At 43.0% G+C, this 24,165-nt stretch overlaps 1 protein-coding gene across 2 annotated transcripts in view; it reads right to left on the bottom strand.

The window, feature by feature from the left end:
• Positions 1-24,165, bottom strand: part of LOC120413806 (zinc finger protein 395-like) — a 113,225-nt gene that overhangs the window by 71,168 nt on the left and 17,892 nt on the right. Inside the window, exons 2-4 of one of the 2 annotated variants that reach the window (XM_039574765.2) lie at positions 19,545-19,583; positions 11,222-11,400; positions 1,768-1,904 (exon numbers count right to left, since the gene is read on the bottom strand). In XM_039574765.2, coding sequence (XP_039430699.1) covers positions 1,768-1,904; positions 11,222-11,400; positions 19,545-19,583 — 355 coding nt within the window. The remainder of the gene's footprint in view (positions 1-1,767; positions 1,905-11,221; positions 11,401-19,544; positions 19,584-24,165) is intronic. The other variant, XM_039574772.2, reaches the window with a different exon arrangement.

Genomic DNA, 24,165 nt, shown 5'->3' on the forward strand with positions numbered 1-24,165 from the left:
TCAAATGTTGAAAAATATTGCAGATTTTTAAAAACAAATAAAAATTGTATACTTTTCTCATAACAAACAAAACTAGTCTATTGAAATGTTTTAAGCATGATTTTAATGTTTTAAAAATATTTATGTTCGAAAATTTTAGAAATTTCAACAAGGATTTTTTTCAATACATCCGATTTTCAATGTTCAAAAATTATAATAATAAAGAATTTTGTCAGAAATTTGAAAAAAAAATCGAATTGTAACACCTGAAATTTACTTTCCAATGGCTACAACTTGAAAACGGTGCATTTATCGAAGAAACAATAATAATTGCAAAAGTTGTTTTTAATAGCAAGTTTAATTTTGCTTTGATTATTTTTTAAATTTGCATTTTTCAAAAAAATGTATATCTTTGTGAAAAAATGTGTGTCTCAAAAGTTTCTTCTTCAAGTCTCCTTAAGCAAATAGAAAAAATGAAAATATATATGATGGAAATTTCAGGAACTTTTACTTTTTGTCAAAAAGTCAATTAAAAATGAGCTCTTTTTAAGTGAAATTCTTCTTTTTGTCCTCAAAACATCCTACTACTAAGGGACCATCCATAAACCACGTGGACACTTTAGGGGAGGAAGGGGGGGGGGGTATGGCGATTGTCCACGTTCCATACAAAAAAGGTTTTTTTTTGTATGGACAATTGTCCACGAGGGGTGGGGGGGGGCTTGAGATTTCCAAAAATGTGTCCACGTGGTTTGTGGATGGTCCCTAAGCTGCAGCACTCCTTTCAATATACAGATTTTTGAATTTCACATACAAATTTTGTTTGAACACCTGCCAAAATTGACAAACCAATGATGCAAAATGCATCCTTAGGTCATCATAGGGCAGGCTTCCAAAAAGATTCAGCAAAAAAAAAACAATTATAAAAATTCAAATTACATGTAATTTCCGGCGACTTTCAAGAGAATTGCTTATTTTCAGTAACCTGATATTCGATATTTATCAAACTGACGCAAATTATGGTATCCAACGCAATTTTGGTTATGTCAACAGCATAACTCTCAAATCTATAATGTTTGTAAAGTTTTAAACCAAACCACAATTTTTTAAAACTTAATTTTGCATCGGCAGTTATCTTTTTGATGGTTGGTTAAAGTCACTTCATGCCAATATAAAACTTTTATTCAAAATAATCTCATGAAAGGGTTGCCAAACTTTGATTTTTAAAATAACAGTCTTTAAAAAAAGACCGAAAAAAAAGATTGTTCGATATATTGCCTTTAAATATTAACATCAATTAAATAACAAAATTAAAACAAACAATTCAACTAAGTCTCGATATTTCAAGACAGGGTTGCCAAATCATCAAACTCTATTGGTACACTCAAACCCCGATGGTTTGACACCAACTTTTGTCAAACGAACGGGGTCACTTTTTAGTTTGACACCTCTTTTACACGGAGTTCACACACACACACACACACCATCAAACGTTTGTTTTGATAGTGGGCGTGAGCGCCGTGTAAAAAGTGACAGTTCGTCACTTTTTAGTTTGACTTTGACCAACCAACGGGGTACAAACTAAAAAAGTGTCAAACGAAAAAGTGACCAACCACCGGGGGTTAAGTGTAGTTAAAAAAAGTTTTTTGGTTATCTTGACATTTATTTAGTGCGCACAACTTCGGACAGTGATGCCATATTGTTCTTTCTGTTCTCGGAAGTTTTTTTTTTAAGATTGAAGCTACAAATTTTCCAATAAAAAAGAATCGTCAATTTGCTTCGAACACTTACCGGGCGCCGACGAGTTGGGCGAGCAGGACAGACTCATAAGTACCAGGGCAGCGTTGCATTCGTCCGTCGGGTCTTCGTCATTAATACTGTAATACTCCCGATCGTCCTGTGAGTATGAGGGGCGTCGTTTACGAGATCTGCAAGAAAAGACAAAACAAAAGACAGGTTCAAGATGGGTGCAGGTATTGGTGCAAACGACGACTTCATCGACGTTAATCTAGCCCCCCGTCTTAATACTTTCTATTATTATCGCGCCGCGGCTTGCTCCCAATTATTCGGCGTCAGAGTCATCGTCTGTTGTTTGCGACCAGGTCGGTTGGAGCGCTCCAAGTTCAATGCATTATCGGTCAGTCACCGCCGCCGTTTCGTGTATGGCCGCATTTGCAATGAGCCGGAATAAAGACCCCATCCCCTCGACCACCACCTTTCTTGTTGTTTTGCAATGCATTTTCTTTGTCCGAACGTTCAAATTGGTCTTGCAAACACACGCTCACACACGATGTTTTTGCTCGCGCGCGTTGATAACGATTTACTTGAGCCGCGAAATTGCAGTCCGATGTCGAGGTGGCCATTATCGGAACTCCCCGTACCTCGCACCTTATCGGTGCAACCTTGCACCTTAATAATTTTGATTTTTTTGGCTTTGTTTACTGCGGTTTTTGAATCGTGAAGACGCGAAATGAGTTTTGAACAACAGCGATGCGTCGAAAATGAAGATGTATTAGTGATCACGCAGATTCCTTTTGACAGCTGGCAATAAATTCTACTAATAATTTCCCAAAGTGTCAAAGCCCCCATAATTACTCTCGCCCCCCATGTCTAGCCGGTGATTTCGAGGCCATTAGCACATCCGAAGGTCAAAGTAGGTCCACACATTCGGTGAACTCTAACCTCAATCAATCATCGCGCGTCGCGTGTCCTTTTAGTGAATCACCACCGCCAGACTACTTTGATGCGGTATAGTTTCATTGCCATCGAGCGCTCGCTGACTAGCTGTCTGGTGAAGTGAGAAGAAAAAAAAGCTCGCGCTCGACAAAACTTTTCTCCATCCCATGACCTAGACAATGTCAAACGTTTGTGGAGCCGGGCGTCGATTTGGGGGGAAAGACGCCGGACGCTAACGTCATCAGCTACTATTTACTCAATCTGGTTTACACCTTTGGTACAGTGGAGCTTCGCTGGTTTGGCAACCTGCGATTAATTTTTTTGACAGTTCGAAGTTCTTTCTACCCTCTTTTAAGAGGTTTTCAAAACTGTCAAACTACCGAGGTGACACTGTATTTACACCGCGTACGTTGTAAGCGGTACATACGCGCTCCGTAGGGACCGTCTGGGGAGGTGGTCTGTCCAGGGTGCCGCGGTAGACCGTGAACCCACCCCAAACAACCCCCCTCGAAAAAAGACCTCATCAAGAAGTGGTCCATGTTGGGGTAGGGTGATGTTGCACTATATTTCACCCAAGTCGAGTTCGCCATTCAGCAGCGTTTTGAATGATTCTTGGAAGAAACGAAGAACCTCGATTTCCCCTTGGTGGTAACATCGGGGTTGATGTCTTTGCTTTTGTGCAGACTCTTGCGGTGATTAAATTTGCACCATTCGGCGGAGTGTGATAACGCAAATTCATCGTGGCGGTGGCCTCATTTTGGTCGCAACCGATTCTTTGTTGGACCATGGAGGGACAAAGAAGTGCACACTCGCGCTGACAACGCGGGGTTGTTTTGCTTGATTTTTGGGGGTTGGTTTTAGCAGTTGGGAGAGACGTGACCCAGATGGGACGAATCGTCAAGTCAGCTTGTCTGGAGTAGTTTGGAGAAAAGGTCGACGACAGGGTTTTAATTAGTTTAATCAGTCGGGCAGAAGGATTACCCCGGGGAGGAGGACTTCTTTTGGGTGAGATTTCGTTCGAGATGGAATACTAAGTAGGGCGGCTCCGAACTGGCGCGAGGGATCATTTGGCTTATGGTGTATTTGGTGGAGACAATGAAAAGATGAGGATTAGCATTTTGAATTTAGTCTGGAAGAAGTGTTTTCAATCATAATACTTATTTTTTTACCTAATTTGGTAAAGTTAACAGTGTTGCAAGTGCTGACTGAATTGGTAGACCGTGAAAAATAACTACTGAATTCGAGTTCAGTAAAATTTGTTCAACAGCTGGAATATTGTATTTCGTTAAGAATGTAAATGGGTTCTCTTTATTATTTATTATTTATTTGTTGAAAAAATAGCCCAATGATTATCGATAAAAGCAAAACTTAGGCCGTTGCAAATAGTTTTTGAAGTTTATGTCCCTCGGCTCTGACCAAAGTCGAAGGGGGGGGGGGGGGGAAATTACAAGCCTAGGTTTCAACATTTGGATGAAAAAAAAATGTTTTAAAATGCATTTTACAGGCGTACAGTTGCTTTCCAATCATTAGTTTTCAAAATATCGAGGTATTGATGGATTTTTTTTTCGCAACAAAAAAACTTTTCATGGGACTGTACATTGGTATTTCATGAAAATTTAAAATGATTATAAAGGAGTTCAAGCATGCTGAATATGAATATAAACGCGGAAAAATGCATTTAAACTACATAGTTTTCAGTTGATTAAACTTGAATTTTCATTTTTTTTTGTCCCTGATTATTCAGGCCAATTTTGAAGGGGGGGGAGGGGCGACATAAACTTTGAAAAATATTTGCAACGGCCTTACTACAAAATAAACAGATAGATTTTAACAGCTGGCATCAAATTCGATTTCTGCCTGTTTTATGCAGATTGAACTAATCTTTTAACTGATTTAAAAATTAGCCAGGAATTGAAGCTAAATTTTAAACTTATTTTTTTCATGATTTTTTTCAATTTAATAAATGAATTTGATCCCAAAATTTCAGTAGATTCAATTTATGTATTCATAAAAATTAAAAAAAGCTAAGAGAACCAAAAAGACCTTTAACTGATAAAATCGCAAAAAATAGTTTTCAAACAAAACTTTTTAAGTTGGTTATTTTTTATTTTTTTAGAAACCTTGGAACAAACAAAAGTTTTTTTTTAAATTTGCAATTCAGGTATTTGATTTGAAAGGACCAGAATCTGATTAGGGAAAGTCAAAGAGGGCCTAATAATTGTGCTCAGAAGAAGATTGTTTTTTTGAAAAATTGTAATTTTACTTCAGAAACTGGTTAAATTTAAATCGACATACTAAAATTTTCATCAATTTCACTGGAATTTTTTTAATCGTAATTTTAGGTGAAATAACCGTTTTTTCTGTGTTTGTTTCTATGCTTATAATAAGCATGTTTGAAACGCCTAAAGACTGAACTTTTTTGATCAATTTCTAAGCAGTTTTATATTTATTTATTTTTAGAAACTTTGGAATAAACTAGATGAGAAATTTAATATTTTTTTGTAATTTTTTACAAAGTAAAACAACTGGAATACGAGGAGTTGTAATTTTAAAAGGTGTAAATTTACCCATTTTTAATGTAATTTTACGTAAATGGACTTGTAATAAATGAAATTACATCAAAAGATGAAAATTTAACCAGGATCTATGTACATATTTTATTAAAAACCTTTCATATTGATTTTTGTTAAAAAATGTGTAATTTTACATCCACTATTGGGTAAAAATTACACGGACGAAGTGCAATTTTCATCTTCTGAAAAAGATAAAATTACGAGACATACCGAACGTGTTACTATAAAAAATATTTTCCCTTGCAATTTTTAGACTGTGAGATACAGGAAGTTATGTTTCCAGCACTTTTGATATTTTTAAATTTTAAATTATTGAGGAAAAAGTATGGAATTACAAATCTATTTTGTGTAACTCATTTAAATTAAACAATATATGCATAGTTATTATAGAACATAAAAAATTCAAAAACAGCTGCTTGCTGATATTTGAATTTGCTAATCATGCTTGATCAATTGAAATGTTCTAAACCAGTTTTATTTTATTTTTTTCTTTTGAAAATACCAAAAATATAATTAAAGTGAAAATAATAACAAATTTTGCAAACCATTTCAACATTCTCTAGTTATTTAAAAAAATCTAAATTCTAAATTGAATATTTTTAATATTAAATTTTCAAAAGGTCCTATCTGCATGGGAAACCCATGACTCATAGGTTGTTTTGAAATTTTTTGCTAGATTTCATGGTTTTATTAAAAAAAATATGTAAAATATGCAAAATTATCCGAAATAAACTGAAAAGTTGTTATGATGGACAATTTATAAAAATAGTTTTAAACAAAAATTTACAACCAATCTGTAAAATGATGATTGATTAATTAATACACAAAATCTACAAAAAATTGAAAAAATGTCCAGCATCCATTTTGGCGGTAGTAACAGAACTTGGCTTAAGTTTTTTTTAATTCAAGTAAACATTTTTTTCTTAAATTTTTGTGATATTTTATTTGGGAATGTAAACAGTATTAGAAAAAAATACTTTGAATTATGAGTAAATTTACGTCTCTTTTACGTAATTGCATTTTTATTCATATTTACCGAGGAATGACCGTATGTTGAGTTTTAGTAAAAGCAAGGTTTCTTTAAGAAATTTTACATTTTTAATGATTTAGTAAATCACACAGTAAAAATGTGTGTAAATTATGAAGCTATTATTTTGGAAACATAAATATTTCCTCTTTTGAAATGAATTTTACTTCAATATAGATTAAACAGTGACATTACAACAGAAATGTGGTAATTTTTATTCTGACATAAAAGATGTACTCCTTTCTAGATGTAATATTACCATGTTTTTTTTTGCTGCGCAAATTTGTTTTTGTTTGGCACCTAAACAAATCAGCAAATCAAGCATAAGCCATAAAGCCCAACCGCACATGACTTTCTCTTTCTGCCAAAAGATCTCAAACGCGATAATTTCTCGATCTTATCAACCTGACCAACGCTCCACCCAAACCAAAACCACACTTGGTTTACAATTTCGCATCGGCCTCACAAATCGATCGACTTGGCCAGACTCTCAAATGTATGATTTCACTCTGCGGCGTTGCCGCAGATGCTGATGGTCATGGTTGAAAGCAGTTTCACTTTTGCGATCACTTTGCATCATTACAGCACCCCTCGGCCGGCCGAGGGGGTTGCCAATCAAATTTTATGTGATTTCATTATGCTTGCACTTCAGCAAGCGAGAAGGAGGAGGTATCGAGTGTGTTCGGAGTCTAGGTCGTGCCGTCCCAATCGTAGCGTGCCATGGCGCCATAAAATCATGACCATTTTTTTTCGGCCAGCTTGGTCCTGTGGCCTTCTTTTGCTGCAGCCGCAGCTTACTTCGATTTTTGTTGACGTAGGTTAAACAGTTAGCAATCAGCTATATCGACCCAGACGGTCACCGCGAGGTCACCGGCAGTCTACGGCAGTTCTGCCAGATTTCGTTGCACCTCAACCGAACTTTTCTTAGCCGGGGAGTCGTCGTCGATTCTCCAGCACCGTGTCCATGACCTTCGGAGCGTTTTGTCATTCAGTGAAGGTCGAACTTTTTCGGTGTTGGCAAGCCCCAGACGGTGGTGTCGCTGGTCCTTTCTCTGCCGTCAGGAGCTTTATTTACTCCGGGTGGTTCAGACGGAGCTTATGTATCGAAGCCGGGTAGATGACGGCGGTGCCTCCGGTGGACACCCCGCGCGCCGTCTCAGATGTTTCCGCAGCTCCGTGACTTGGCTTAGAAACGGGGCTCCACGGACGGAATGTAACGCAGACTAAAAGTTTGGCATTAATTTTAGGGGAACTGTGTAGTGGTAGTACTTTGACAGACTTTGACTATTTGAAGATTCCTAACCTAAAAAATAAGCAATTTGCTTGGCGAATTGGCATTTTCAAGAATCATGCGATTTGTGACAGCTGTCAATAAGTGTTTAGCTTCGAGATGACATCGGACGTCAGAAATTTCTCGTATGGGTGTAGAACTGAATTCGTATTTCGGTCATTTTTGAATTTGAAAAAACTGAAATTGTTTCACACATCAAACTTCCACCACGACACGGTAGCCCGACGAGTCATGCTCGATTCGTGGAAGGTGTTGTGTATCTGAATCCATCTCTCTTGCTCAAAGGTTCAGCAGACAGAACCCAGACGGTCCCGCGTAGCCTCCGTCCTCCGGACGGCTCCGCCGTAAAATTTACGACTGATTTTGGCAAACAAAAAAAAAAAAGAAACGAGCTCCAAACACATAGTACCAGTTCATGGTTCGCCGTCTAAGCCGGTTTCTTCTTCGTGTGTTACTACGAAGAAACTCGTCAAAGTTGCACACACAATGTGTTCATATCTGTATTTATTAAATTTGGTGCAACCCCAACCGAGAAAACGTTGTCGGTTGGAACGTTGCAGTCGATAAAAATGGGCGCCCGGGCTATATTTATATGTAGCAACGCAAGACTAGGACAAAAGGCAGCGCTGCTGCATCCCAACTGTTCGAGAAGGTCGTCTGAAGGTGAGTTCTGCTGGAAACCGCACCTCGCGAAACTAGAGAACCAACCCGTACAAGTGCGCTGAAAAGAATCCCCCGAAAAAAGTTGTCAATCTCTAAAACTCCAAACTGCCCCATTTTTTGAAATTGAGTAGGCGTTTCGAATTTCCAACCTTTGAGGTTAGAACGGGATTTGATTGACGTTTAGCAGGCCTTGCTTGCAGTTCTAAGCGGTGCGTGTAACACTGGAGGCGTGAAAACGCACAATTCGCACGGAGTAACACCGGTTTCGGTTATGTAACTCTTCACAACCTCCGCGGAACGGGTGGAGGTGGATCGTGTTACAATTGTCAGGGCTTTGGGTTTCGTTTTGTTCGCTTCGACGAAGCATAAACCCCGTAACCTTAATCGAATATGCGAGTTTGGTTATTCAATTTGACTGCCGTTTCACTCCAGCTTTGCATTTGACAGTTGCTTACCTTGCACTATTTGCCTTGATTCTTCGCATCAATGTAAACAATGCTAAAGGTAAGCATCTGTCAAACGCTGAGTTGACGTTCAGTTCAGAGTTCAGCACACTCGCCTTGATGCTTCGCATCAATGTAAACAATGCCAACAAAGGTATGATGCAAGACACAGTTTTCAATTCCGCATAACTAAGTTCAAGATTCTTCAGGTGAACACCGAAAATTCGGTGCAAATTTGAAGTTAACAAAAAAAAAAAATGCAAATGCATATATTTTATCCGCTCTCAACCATTTTTCTTCTCCAAATTTGCGTTCATCAATCTCAGTATCTTGGGTTTGTTTATCTTTTACTGTTTGGTCTGACAGGGGGATCGGCAGCAACACCCCCCTGAATGAAAAGGGCAAGCATCTGTCAAACGCTAAGTTGGAGTTACGACTCGACGATGGTTACCTTCAGCACTATTCACCTTGATTCTACTAGTCAAAGTAAGCAATACTGAAGGTAAGCATCTGTCAAAACAAGCAATGCTAAAGGTAAGCATCTGTCAAATTCAGAGTTGAAGCTACAAATCGGTCTATTCTTAATTCTACGAATCAATACAAGAAATACTAAAGGTAAGCATCTGTCAAATGCTTCTACTGTGAAGGCTGGAGCTACAACTCGACCTCGTCTTGATTCTACTAATCAATTCAAGCAATGCTAAAGGTAAGCATCTGTCAATCGCAGGGTTCTGATTGCAGAAACCCAACTCTACGCCATTATTGTTTTAAAATTCCTTCAAATTTGAGAAAGCACCACAATTTCGCCACCAAATCTGTCAGATCAACTGTCAACGCTGCAACGTTTCATCTGACTCACTCGTTGACCTTCGCCGCGAATTCTCGGCCGCACGCTCCGTTTAATTTCTCGGAGCTCAAATTTAGGCCAGCCAGAAGGGCGCTGGTTGCCAAGTGCCACTTTGGTCGGTCGGTTGGCAGTGTGTCAATGCACGCGCCGTTGTTGTTAAGTGCGGCGAAATAGTGTGACACTATAAATATCTTGAAGCAGCAGCTCGGCGAACGGATGCCACCTGTAGGTGTCACCAGCGGGGCGCAGTTCTGAGCTGTTAATCGGCCATGTTTTTCGTGGTTGTAAATGGGCGAGTGAAAGTCCAAGTTTGTGACAATCGGATCGGGTGCAACGGGTTGTTGGTCATAATTATAGAATTTATTGCGTGTCCTCGTTGGGTAATTTTAGAGTGCGATGGTCAGAAGTTGTGAAATGGTATGAGGAATGAACTCGTTGAAACTCCACCCAAGGGTGAAATGTTTACCAAAATCGGAAAAATTCTCACAGAAATTGAGCATTAAAAAGAGTTTCAATCCAATATCCGTAGGCCGGCTGCGAAATTATGGAAAAATATAATCTGTTTCAGATAGACCGAAACGTGAGTAGATTGCTCTCAAACCGGGAGTGTCTTCCTCTCTGTAACTCAATCCAATTTCTGTAGGCCGGCAACGAAATTATGGGAAAGTATGAGCTTTATCAGATCTGTTTTCAAATGAGAGCATTTTTCTCTGTGTCAAATTTGAAACATTTCAATGTTTTGGTATAAAGGCTTCTTTCAATACCTCTGAAAGTGTCAAGTCACGTCCCAGTAGCAGTCACTCTACCTGGTAACCGGATGTGATGCACTTGTACGATCGCGTCCGTCAGCTGACACGACGGCGATGACCGCCGTTAAACTACGACGACCTCAATCACCAAAACATCCAAATTTTCCCCCTACAGCGTTGCACCGCAAATAGCGTGCAAAATCACCACACCAATACAAACGATCATTTTCGCGATCTTTTATTTTTATTTTTACATTCGTTGCATCCATCATTATCGCCCGTCATCGTCAAGAAACGTTGCAAAACCGGTCCCGCCGAAATTCGCCCCCTCTCGCCCATCATTCATTTTCGCGAATAAAAAAAGCACGCACACACTTTTTCGTGATTGTATTGGTGTACGATCGCAGCAACCACACTCTCAAAAAAAACTGCAACTTGTCCAAGGTCAGGGATACATTTTGGCGAAATGAGTGAGCCCGCGAGAGAGAGAGAGTGAATTTGCGATGCGCGCGAAATATTTCGCGCGAGATAAGTCACGCTCTCGCTCTCTCAAGGTGGGCAATTTCGGCGCGTCTAGACGTCAGTGAGTAATTTTCGGGAGCTTGCGTAAAGTGGCCTGCTAGACGGTTGGTCGGTGGTTAGAAATTTGCACGCGCGAAAAAAAAAATGTTGGCGTGTGTCTGGCAGATTTGAAGAGGGCGTTTGTGTTGTTATTAGACGCACTGTTGGGAGATTCGGAGGTGTTATAATTGGGGCGAAATTTGAGATTTTTGAAGTTATTTTCTTTGTTTTAGCGATAGGCGATTGATGGATGAAATATTTCAAAACCCAATTTTGACAGGCGTGACATCTGTCACATTTGCCAAAGCTGTCAAATGAAACATTTCAATCAAACGGGTTGAAACATTTCACATGACCCTGAGGATGACGCACCCGGCGCCGAAACGTCAATCAATCAATTTTTCTTCAAACTTACCCATTTTGTTGCGTGAGTGAGAATGGCACATCGATGCTGTGTGATTGTCGCCGGCGGTCCCCGGCCATGTCCGCGAGCCGGGCAAAGTCGGTGTCCTTTTCCTGGTCGGCGAGCCGCGGCGATCGGCGCGACTCGAGCAGCCGGACTTCCTCGAGGCGTTTGGTCAGTTCGATCGGGGCCTGCAAGGGGTCAACGAGAAACGGTGGAGATGGTTAGTCATTTCGGAACGGAAGTTGACACATCGAGTAACGAACAGAAATCAACGAAAAACTAAAAGGTAAACTACCGAAAGTGATTCATGTGACCGGGTGGCCGGCCGGTGATGGCCACCGGCCAATTTGCCCATTCTTGGCCACGGCACATGAACGCGCCGGTCCGGCAAAACGTAAACAAGTCCCATGATTGAAAGATGCAGCGCTAAAGTGCAGCTGCTCTGGCAGAGCCAGAGCGCACACGAAAAGTGAAAATAACTCGATATTAATAGGACCCCGGCCGGCCACAAACAAGGAGGAGGAATGTGATGTAATTCTTGCGCCATAGCTGCGCGCGAGTTGCGCGGCGTTGGCTAATTTGGAATGCATTTGCCTTTTTTTTGCTTCTCTATTACGGACGTCGGATTTGAGGTACCAAATTGAGGAAACGACGATCTTGATGTGAAAAGTAGCAGTAACTTCAGGTAAGTGTTGAGTGTATCCAGGATCAACGTTGCCAAATTATTTTGAGAGAGATCTGTATTTTCTTGAAAATAAATCTGTATTTTATCTGTATCTTGTCGAATTCGAAGCCATAGAAGACATTTTGAAACATTCAAATACAACTATTTTGAAAAATCTGTATATACAGATTTTTGGGATTTTTTGGATCGAAAAATCTGTAAAATACAGATTTATCTGTATATCTGGCATGGCTGTCCAGGATCCTGTCAACTTCGCTTCGGTAAGTATTGGTACCTGTCAATTCTGTCAACTGTCAAAAAGTTGCTTCTCAGGCGTTACCATGCAGCAACAGTAACGTCTAGAATGCGTCCAAGAAATAAATCGTGGTCTGTAAAGAGATTGATGCTTCGAAAGATTCGTTCCTACGAAGTGAGATCTTTGCTTTTCTATTACGGACGTCAGATTTGAGGTACCAAATAGAGGAACCAACAATTTTGATGTGAAAAGTAGCAGCAACCTCAGGTAAGTGTTGAGTGTATCCAGGATCCAGTAATCATCGGTATTGCTTCGGTAAGTATGGGTAACTGTCAATTCTGTCAACTGTCAAAATGTTGCTTCTCAGGCGTTACTGTGCAGCAACAGTAACGCCTAGAATGCGTCCATGAAATAAATCAAGAAATAATCGTGATCTGTAAAGAGATTGATGCTTCGAATGATTCGTTCCTACGAAGTGAGATCTTTGCTTCTCAATTACGGACGTCAGATTTGAGGTACCAAATAGAGGACAACAACTTTGATGTGAAAAGTAGCAGCAACCTCAGGTAAGTGTTGAGTGTATCCAGGATCCAGTAATCATCGACATTGCTTCGGTAAGTTGGGTAACTGTCAATTCTGTCAACTGTCAAAAAATGCTTCTCAAGCGTTTCTGAACAGCAACAGTAACGTCTAGAATGCTGTCTGTCAAATGAGTCATGATCAGTAAGAAGAATTATTGTTTCAAGTGATTCATTCTTACTGATTAACGATTCCATTGACTTTTAAAGAAGCATAACGCCCCGGCGTTATTTTTCCCACAAACTACCTTCCTCGACGGTACCGCTACCGACTTTTAATTAGTACTTTCAAGCATTCATTAACGCAATTAGCGCACTAGTATCATCTTCTTGATCGCGCGTGGTATCGACGAGCAACGGGGATCGGATTCGCGATCGCCGACCAAACAAAGGCAAATTGCAACACGCATACCGCTCGAAATTCGAGCGCAAGGGTTGTACCCGGGTGCAGCGCGCAGCTGTTGTGAAGTCGAGGTGGAGAAGGGGGCGGCGTAATTATAATCGTTATTAGCACCAATTGCGGTCCGAAGGTATGTTTCAATTGATTTTAACAAAACTATCTCAGCGCGAGCGCTGAGGGTAATTCAACCGGTTTCGCAGCCGCGCACTGTGGAACGAAAGTTTCGAGCAGTTTGACATCGTTGGCAACACTGCCATGATAGAGATATCGTAGATCTTAAACTGCAGCAGTTGCAGTTCTGCAACTCTTTTATGATTACTGTTATTATGCGCCGATCTTGGCGGGGTTGTTCCGAGGTCGTCGGAACTCTTGGTGGGGGTTTCCCCGCTTCAGACAATGACGCAAAAGTGGTTGGGGCTAAGCGATGGATCCGTACTCGCGTACGTTTAAGTTGTTGTTTCAAGTCATTACCGCTAATTGCGCGTGCGCGTACACCGAGCTTACATCGTCATCCGAGAAGTCAAACCAGGTCACGACGCGATGCGGAGGTGCGCTTCAAGTTCAAGCCGAATTGAATCATCTCTCTCGCAATATGGCCACCGAGCATAATTCCGAGTTGTGTGAATCATGAATTAAAAGTGTTGAAATTCCAAGATCCACCACCGGTGGCAATTGGAACCGCGCGTTGAATCATTGGTTGCGTCACGTTACGTTGCGGGCTGGGAAATCTTGGCGGCCATTGGTCATTGTTTATTTACTCAACTGGGGGTGCGATCAATTACTGCCAATTAGAAGGATGCTCCGCGTGGAATCCATTATGGCGCGCGCCAACTGTCAAAGATTATAGCAGGCGGCCATTATGGCCGCGGTTCGTGATCTACTTTTTCAAAACAGCAGCAGCAACGCACGGAACCGAGGGGCCGGGCCGGGCGTTATTTTTCTCGAAACTTGCATCTGGGTCATCGCATTCATCGCGCCAGTTGCAACAAAACAAGTCCGCGAAAGTGTGCGGCCGCGTACCTACTCTACATGTACTCGCACACACGCTTTTTTTTATATCATGTCTTCGGAGATTCACTGGCGGTGTGATCTCGCTTCATTGCGCGCCGCCTGGCGGTTGCAAAACAAATTAATAAACCACCACCAAGAGAAGGAGGTGAATGCGGCGCATCCGCAAAGTGCATCAATTTGACGCGTCGCTGCTACTTTTGCGCGAACTTTTTGACAGCCATTCTTCTGTCGACTTATGCATTACTCATCTTCCGCAGGTCCAGCGCCAATTATGGCGACGAAGGTTGGCACGTAACCTCGTTTGGTTGACCATTTTTGGTGCGATTGGAGCGCCGCTTCGCGGCACGCAAATGTGTCAAATGTCAAACGCGCAGGCGTTACGCTTTGTATTTTTGTTGATTTCTTACAAGTAACACAATGTTTTTGTAGTTTTTTCACAGTAATTTGTAGATTGACTCAAGACGAACAGATTGCTTCAACAAGTTTGCAAAAACTTTGAGTTGTTTTGAAGAAATCAGTAGAATACAAAGCGTAACGCCAGCGCGTAACGCTTAAGCTTATTTCATGTGTTAATTAACCAGTATTACATAACTTCTGTCCATTTGGAAGTAGGAAAACTTCGAATTTTCAAACAAATCTCCTCATAAACAAACCGTAACGCCTGCCCGTACCCACTCCGATCGTATCCGGTTCGTCGGTGGTTATTTCGTAATTTGGCCGCGGGAGGCCGCAAGTGGCCGCGCCCTTCCCCATTTGACCGGCCATGTTTTCGCTCGCGCTCTCTCTCTCTCTCCGCTGAGTTTATGTGTGTGTGTTTGTTTGCTTGCGCTGGAGTTTCCTCTCACTTTTCGGGGCCCCGCGGCTGGAAGTAGGTCAACTGCGCGCATAAATTAGTACGCGCAGCTTGCTTCATAGAAGGGTCAATCGTTGGGTTACGGTTTGGGGGGGGGGGGGTCTTGTGGAGGGAAACGGGTTATTTGGTGATTAAGATTTATGATTTTTGATTTTGTGGGGTGAGCGTGCAATTGCTGGAAAGGGTGACACAACGTTAGAGCAAAGTTAGAAGCACTTCCCGATTACGGACGTCAACATTGAGGTACCTAGCATGAAGATGCAGATTTTTTGAAGTGATTCCGGAAATCGGTAAGTACAAACTAAGTAAAGTAGTGTTAGTGATTAGTAGCGGTTGCGTTGGGGTAAGTAATCTGTCAATTCTGTCACCAACTGTCAAACTTGTCCGGCGATTGGACCCGGTGCCACGCTCGGCAAATCACCCATGCCGCCAAGGCCAACCGTTAATTTTGTAATTTGATTGCGAACGCTCGCGTTCGCGCAAGTGTTCATTTTGAAAGTTGTTAGGCGTATTTTTTAAGCAGAAAAAAAATCTCTGATAAGTCGTTATGCACGTTAACTAGTTTCGCACCGTTGTTAGATTTTCCACAGCGGCGGCGGCGGCACCGCCTTTTTGCATAACCTCGGCGCGCATAATGCTCGCTTTGATTCGGCTTTGATGCCCTTCTAGCGCCGTGCCGCGGAATTTCAAGTGAGTGGGTGTAACTTGTATAATCCACGTGCCTTCGCGGCTCAATGCTATTTGCAACATATTTTACGTGAGTCGCGCTCTTGGCCTGTCGGACCGCCCGCAGATTTTGTAGGCCACGGCAAAAAGTAAAAGTCCCACCGCGTGTGATGACGGCGAAGATTGCGCCATACGTGAGGGGTTGTTTTGCACAGAAAAGGGTCACGAAAATGCAATGATGTGGCTTCCTCATTAGTTGAATGCTGGCGTTACGCTTTTTGTTTCGTCAATATCTACAATCAAACAAAATATTTTTGCAATCTTCTTGAAGCAACCTGTTCCTCGCGTGTCAATCTACCATTTGTTTAAAAAAGATTGCAAAAATATCGAGTTAAGTTGGAGAAATTGACGAAACAAAAAGCGTAACGCCTGCGAATGTTCACGATTTCACAGTTGTTTTGAAAAGTTTTCAGGTCTTAGAGCAAATCCAAGATTCCAAAACGCATCGGACCCCGCAAACAAAGATCCAAGAAGGCTCTGCACTTCCCGCTTGATGAGGTCACTTTGTCTTGCAAGCTGGCGACCGCCAGCTGCGATCACCTTTTTCTGCGCACACAAAGCGTTCAGGACGCTTTCGCGTAAGGAAAGTTTCCCTTCAGCCCGCCTCACTGGACACTTTAATTAATCACAGTTAATTAGCCTGGGCTTGCCCGTTGACACAAAGAAGATTGAATTGCACACCGCCAAGAACCTCGCCGCGGTTTTTCGAAAGTTTGTTGTAAGTCTTTTTTTTTGCGGTTTTATTGCCTGCACTCTGTTTGTTTTTAATGGGCTGCACACAATCCGTAATTGAGGCCCTATTTGGCGAACGTGCCGCGATCATTTACACCCTTTTATGAATTGGCGCTGCGCTGCTGTTGCACTCCGGATCATTTGGGTCGGCCCGTTTTTGTATCGCGTTCGACCGATCTCTCGGGGGGGTCGGAACTCGACAAAGAGTCGCGCTCTTTTTTTCCGATGTTTGCGTATGATTAATGTTTGCATTAGCGGCGCATCATAGATAAGCAGATAAGACACAATTCAACTCAGGTTCACGATCAGACCCGCATCGGCCCTACATTGCTTAGTGGAATAGTTCGCAGGCGTTACGCTTTGTATTTTGTCAGTTTCTACAAATCAAAACATTTTTTAGCAATCTTTTTAAAGTAATTTGTAGATCAACACAAGACTTTGATGATTAAGAGAAATCGGCAAAATACAAAGCGTAACGCCTGCCCAATCTGGAAGACCTAACTCTACAATTCAAATCGACCATTATTCCTTCAAAATAAAAACCAAGTTCCACGTCCCCTTGTCTCTAACACCACGCTTAGGGGCATGACTTTGGCTCATTATGGGCATAATTGAGCGACTAGATCTCTGGCCTGTGAGCCACTTCTAATTGAAAGGTCACTTGGCGACGCCGTGACAGGCACCGTGAAAAAAGGGCATACCGGCAGCCCTTGAGCGTGGAATCTCCAAGGTGGATGCTTAGATCCGATCGCGCGATCCGATATCGCAATTAAAGCTGTGCTGAGTATCGAAACGGTTCTGGCGCGTTGCATAAGCACGTCGGGTTTGAATGGGTTTGTTTGTGCACACGTTCGTACTTCTTTGGCGTTACGGTTTGCGTTGAATGACAGTAAAAACTCTGACGTAACGCAGGCGTTACGCTTTGTGTTTTATCGATACAAATGCTACAGAATTTTTTGACTTTAATTTTTGAAACATTTTTTTTTGTTTTCTGTGAACCAACAAATGTTTTTATCGGGAAATCGCTCGAATACAAAACGTAACGCCTTCACGACAAAAGGATTTTATTGTCCTTCACTCAAAACAATGATTTCATTTTCAAGCAAAAATTACACCTAACAGAAGTTACTTAAACCGACAATAAAATAAAGTAACGCCTATGCGTTACGTCCTGAAAATATCAACCCAGCAGTCAAATTTACATATTGATTTTGTATAGAAAAACTTCATTAACTCGGGAAAAAGCGAGAACGAAAAACCGTAACGCCTCGTGTAAAGCGAAACCAACTTTAAAGTCAACGTAACACAAGACACAAATCCCGTACAGACATCATAGACGTGCCATCTCCAGCCCATTCTCCCGGCGTCGGAACTCTGGTTCAGGGGACAGACTATTCATCTAAACACACACAACCGAGTAACCCCTCGAGAAAAATTCGCAAACAGATGATGATAACAAGCGAAAGGCTGAGACTCGCCGAAAAAAATGTTGCAACTCCAAAAGGACGAAAAAATGAAGCATTACTAAACCTTCAAGTCTCGAAGCGGGGCGTAGGTGTTTGTGTGTGTGTGTGCGTTTTTGTTTGAAGAAGTGGGTGAGAAGTTGTCTGTCCGGGGAAGTTCTTCCTTTTTTATGCTTTTCGCTTGCAGCATAATTGCTAAGCCATTCTCTTATGCTGCAGCAGCATTGTATAGCATAAGGCACGTCTCCCAAAGTAATTCCCTCATTCCGGTAGGACACGTCGTTGTCGTTGGGCCTATGGACGGAGTTTGGGGCACTCGAAAATTGTCCCGGGAGTTAGGAACCGTTAGGGGAGGTGATTTTGGAAGATTTGGTGGCGAAATTAATTGAAATCACTCTTTTCGAGCAGGCGTTACGCTTTGTAATTTCTTGGATTGCTCAGGGATGACACAACATTTTTGAATTTTTTTAAAGTAATTTGTGCGACTTGGAAAAATCTGTAATTTGCTGTTTAAATATTGCAAAAATATTTTTTTGTTTCAGAGCTATTGTAAAAACAAAAAGCGTAACGCCTCGACGTGAAAAGAGGTTTTGTAGATCAATTTTTAAAGTGTCAATTTTCGTACTACTTGCTGAGAGCAGTTTCTGGAGAGTATCCATAAATAGACGAGATTTTCTGACAGCATTGATTGCATTTTACAGCTAAATCTTGGACAGTGTGCAGGCGTTACGTTTCGTATAATGTCAAATTCTCTTTATCAACACAACATTTTTGTATTCTTTTTGAAGCAATTTGTTCGTCGTGAGTCATTCTACGAATGATTGAGCCAAATTGTAAAGATATTGTGTCGTTGTGGAGATAGTCACATTTTTTGTATTTTTTTGCGTTTCGAAATGAAATGGTTGATTGGCCCAAATAACTTCAGACAACGGTCCGTCCTCTCACTCAGTAGTTACACCACCGGAAAGAGGAGCCCAGATTGCCTTCCGGATTGCGTTCCTTAAGCGCAGTCCATCTACGTAACGCTCTTCCCAGAATCTTATCTTTTCATTCGACGCTACAAATGAAAAGTGCAGACTTTTTGGAAAAGGCCCAACAAGCGGAGCGGGGTGTCCTCTCCGTTACAATGTATTGTTTATCGTACACTTGTTCCGTACGCAAATGATTAAATGGTCGCAAGACAGGTCCGGCCAGTCTGGCCCATTCTCCGATAGGACTCCTCTTCTCGTCAGCGCAGGGAGTCTCAAGTGAACTGGCTGACTGGCTGCTACATAATGCATAAGAGGTGAGTACGAGAGCAAACTTTGGAGTGGAACTCTGCTGCTGCTGCTGCTGCTACTTCCCACTTGTTTTATGATCCCCTCTTATGCTGCGAAAGAAAGGGGCGCCTTCTGTAATGGAAGGTGTTGTCGAGAAATGTTACTGCCGAATGGAGGTGATTTTTTTGTCGTTTTTCGACATGTTTGTTAATGCCTTCAATCTTGGAGAGAAGCAATTTTTGGCACCCAAGCTGAATGAATAGACTTCCGGACGATATGAATCAACAATTTAAAATAAGACTTAAAGCTAATGAAAATGAAAACTTTACGAACCGAAAAAAAACAAAATGATGCATTAAGGTTAGTAGTATGAATGGTTAGTAAACTTACGTTAGTAGGAAGAGGCTGGTCGCTGGCTTGTTTGCATACCTGTAAGGCAAAACAGAAGAAAAAACAAAACACCGATTAATGTCTGCCGTCTTACGCTGAATGGTCGAAAAATTTCGCAAACGAATCAGCTGATTTTTTTGCGCGCCAGACCTCCAAATTTGCAGACGAAGGCAAACCGCCAGCAAAACCGGCTATACAGCGCAAGCAAGAAAGTGAAATTACGGCCCCCAAAAACCCATTACAGTGTTGCCAACCGCGCCAGCCGGCCGGCGAGTGGGCTTTCAGTTTCGATCTGTGCCACGGTTGGCAACTGCCGAAGCTGAGGGAAAAGAGGTTTTGAGAGGTTCCCTCTTTTGATCGAGGTGGTCTGTTGTGAGGCAATTACGGGTTCAGTGGAGTTGGGATCAATGGATAGAAGCTCGTGATGATGCTGGAATGGTTGGGGTTTGAACAGTGGGAAATTGCCTCTCAACTACGGACTTCAAATGTGAAGTACTTGCAGCAGAAAAAGGTTGTGGAGAAGTATTTATCAAAGTGTGTTAAGGAATAAGGTAAGTAGGAGTAAAGTGTGTTAGGTGTTTCAGGTAAGTACACAATCTGTCAACTATCAAATAAACTGTCAATGCTGTCACTGTCAAGCTCTGGTGTGGCCCACAGTGGCTACCTGCTATTTCGCATGGCGGTTTTCGATTCTACCGTACATGCTTCTCAACTACGGACTTCAAGTATGAGGTACCTTCAACAGTACAATGATGGGGCGAAGTGTTTTTCAAAGGAGTTAGGTAAGTACAAACTAGTTTAAGAAGTGCTAAGTATCTCAGGTAAGTACACAATCTGTCAAAAGGTAAGTACAATTAGCTTTAAGGTGTGTTGAGTATCTCTCAGGTAAGTACACAATCTGTCAACTGTCAAATAACCTGTCACTGCTGTCAACTGTCACTGGCGTGACCCATTTGTGGCCACCCTGGAGCCCACCGTGGCTCCCCTGCTGTTTTCAACAGCACGGAGGGCAGCGACGTCGCAATAAAAAAAGAAGGCAAAGCCGTATAACGTAACGGTTTACCTTCACTTATTCTGCGCGATTGAGCGTTCGCGTGGCCAAACCGGACCACGGAGTGATGAATTTAGCGACCGTTTCGTAACGTGGTCGTGATCTAGGCACGATTTTTTCTTCTCCTTCGGAATGGGGTTATCTAAACTTGCTTTACTTTGGATGCGGTTTGCGCTGACACACTTCTTTCCATGCGGAGTCGTGACGGTATCGGTGCAACGAATCGCCACTTGGAAGGTGTGCCAATCTTGGCGATCAAGTGGGCGATAGTGAATCCCTGCCCAATTAGGGGGTCGGGCCAGGCCTAATTGCGCGCAGTCTTCACAAAGCGGAAGCTTTAAAGCTGCCAAGTGGGTGCACCGTCGTCGCCTAATGAAAGCGAAAGGATGTGCTCGGGTACTCCACGGATGAGCAGCTCGTTCTGCAACACCCACTTGGCACATCCTTTGGAGTTTCTTTTTGCTTGGAATAGAACGTGCCGGGCGCGTTTGTTCATTCTCTCCGTCTCCGGGGGATGGAGGATGCGACGAGGTACATATTGTTTGACTCATTACAGGATGCCTTAGTCGTCGTCGGCGGATGTGAGTAGGGAGTACGAGGTAGGAGACGCCATTAGTGTCGTCTGGGCGGTGGTAATCATCCTTATCAACTGCGGGAAGCAGTGCAGTGGAACCAAGGTCAGCTTCAGGATGCGAAACTTTACAGTTTCAAATGTTCTCGTTAGAAACAGGCCATCTAACCTTTTCCGGGGTACTTTTCCACGCCATTCTAATTTACCTCAATTGTTTCGCTCCAGCCAACACGTCTCGCACTCCAGTTACGTGATCGAGAGCTCGAAACCACCTCAGACGCTGCGTCTCCCCGGGCTTTAATGGCCCTAACGTAATCGAAGCTTCTACGCCAACGCTCGACCCTTTCGTGAGCGCTCCGTCCCATTCACCCGGCATTGTTCGCACTTTGCCATTTTGATCTATCGGCTGCAAATTATCGCGCACACAGCTCATTAAAAAAACCCGAGTCTCCCTCACCTTCACCATGCTGCACCCTTGCGCCAATGCCACACTTGATCTTGTTTCGAGTCGTCGTCGGCGGCGTTCAAGTAGGCTGCGTGTGCGCGAGCCGGCTCGCTGCAAAACAGGTTTCTCTCTCGCGCAACAACTGCAGTCAGCTGCACAAGGAAAACCTTCACCAGCCGTAGTCGTCGAAAACAGCTGATTGAGAAATCGGCCTTTTGCAGCGAATGCTGAACGAAATGAAGTAAAAAAAAAGTGCATCGCGGCCGTTCTCTTCCACGTCTCGTGACGTGGCGGCCCGAATGAGGACAAGGCCTCCTGAAGGTAGGCCGCAGCGAAGTGCAGGCGGCGGAATGTTGGCCAAGATTGGTGGGGGTTGCTTGAAATGGGGGTTTGAAGTGGTGTTCTACTGCGGTTCTGAGGTTGCTCAACGTTTGGAACTTGAACTGAATCGTTTGAAAAGTTGAGCGCTTCTCAATTACGGACTTCAACATTAAGGTACCTCTTGAATAGCGACGATTTTCTTGAGGCGGTAAGTAGTGGTTCCAGCAATTATTCGTCGAGCTCAGGTAAGTACTTCTATCAACTGTCAAACTTGTCAATATGTCAACAGTTTCTGTCGTTATTGCCTGTTTACAATAACGACAAAACGACAATTTTCGAAGTCTACCAATGTCTAGAACGATCTTTTCGTCAATGTCGGAATGCTTCCCAATAACGGACTTCAACATTGAGGTACCTCTTGAAAACCAAAGATTTTCTTGAGGTTGTAAGTAGTGGTTCCAGCAACGTTTCGTCGAGCTCAGGTAAGTAAATCTGTCAACTGTCAAACTTGTCAATAACCGTTTCTGTCGTTTTTGCCTGTTTGTAACAACGACAAAACGCAAGTTTGCTTCGATAACGAAGATTTTGTTAAGGAGGTAAGTGGTAGTTCCAGCAACGTTCCGTCACTCAGGTAAGTACATCTGTCAAACTTGTCAATCTGTCAACCGTTTCTGTCGTTATTGCCTGTTTGCAACAAAGACAAAACGAAAACTTTTCGAAGACGGCCCATGTCAAGAGCCATCTTTTCGTCGCAGCCGACCAAAGTTTAGGGGCGCTCGGCACCCAAAACCGGTCGGTCGATCGCCATCCCGGTTCACCGGGTCCCAATTAGTTATACCGATTTGAATCGTCGCATGGCTTGTGGACGCCCATTCCGTGGACCGCAGCTTATAATTTATTCTAATCACGCACGCGCTGCACTTTCCTAAACATCATCATCACTTGGTGAAGTCGAGCTAGTCGAGGTTCGCCGGCACGAACGTGCCAGGAAATTAAAGCCTCTTGCACTTTTGGACCGTTTGGAGGCCTAACGGAATGTTGAAGGTTTTGGGGAAATGCCCCTAATTGGAACGGATTTCTGAAACTTTTGATAACGTATTCCAATTTGAGCTATCGACGTCTGCGACGTCGCGATTGGTCCATTAGCTCCCCAAGTGGAATGCAATACGGCGGGAGTGGTCCCCACATTCTGCTCAATCAATACGGATGCAGAGTTCGTTTCGAGTCGATCAAACGAACGCACCAAACAAAGCTAGTTGCTAAGCACCAACATGCTGACAAAAGGGAACGTTCGAGCACGCTGAAGGGAGTGTCGTAGAACGGCTGCGCTAGACGTAATATGGGACACACAGAGACAACACAGATTGACCTAAATAGCGAAGTGAATTTATTACATTAGGGCGCATTCAAGCGAGTAGTGGTGGCGCTCGCGAGTTTGAAAAATGTTGCCACCTCTCCGAGGTGGCGATGTTCTTGGACTGACACTTCGTGGGCATTGGTTGAGCGGATCTTCTTGGGAGTAGACTCGTGATCAACTCTAGTGGGTTTGAAATCCAACAGTTGTAATCAAATGAACGACATAATCGCGACAAATGGTTTGTTGACGGCAGAGTCAGGTTTCGGTTGCGTCAACCGGCTCAAGTCACGTTCTGTGGTAACAGGCGAGCCAAGGTCAACTGCCAAATTACTGTGTTACCAACCAGTAGCGTTTCGCTGTCACCAACCCGAACGACATAATCCGGAACCCGAACTCGACGAAGTCGGCAAGCAAGCCTTGACTTTTCGTACCTCAACGCCTGCTACGACGGTGTGACATTTAGCTTCGAGTGCACTACGATCGTTTTTGCATATTTGTGATCTGACTGACGAAGAGTGGCGGCGGCCAAAAACGAGAAATGACCGGCCCGCGGAAGGCCATCTCCTTCGCGGCGATCAATGCCACGCACGGTAGGCCGAAATCGAAATTCAACGCTCGGATTTCGGGTGGAGGCGCACTTAAAGTGCTTCTGCACCGGATCTCTTCTCTCTTTTTTCGGCTGGTCGTAATTTCTGCCGGATTGCCACGTATAATTAGTAGCTGCCGCGGTCGTGCAGCCGAGAGGGTCAAATTACCGTGTGGTTTTAGGGCTCTCGTTGCGCAAGCCTCGGCTTCCGCGTCACGCCGCCGAGCGGCATTTGTTTACGTTTTTTGACAATCCCGAGTTCCGCGCGCCGAGCGGCGCGTTGATGATCA

This window comes from Culex pipiens, chromosome 3 (genome assembly GCF_016801865.2).
Source record: "Culex pipiens pallens isolate TS chromosome 3, TS_CPP_V2, whole genome shotgun sequence".
NCBI lineage: Eukaryota > Metazoa > Arthropoda > Insecta > Diptera > Culicidae > Culex > Culex pipiens.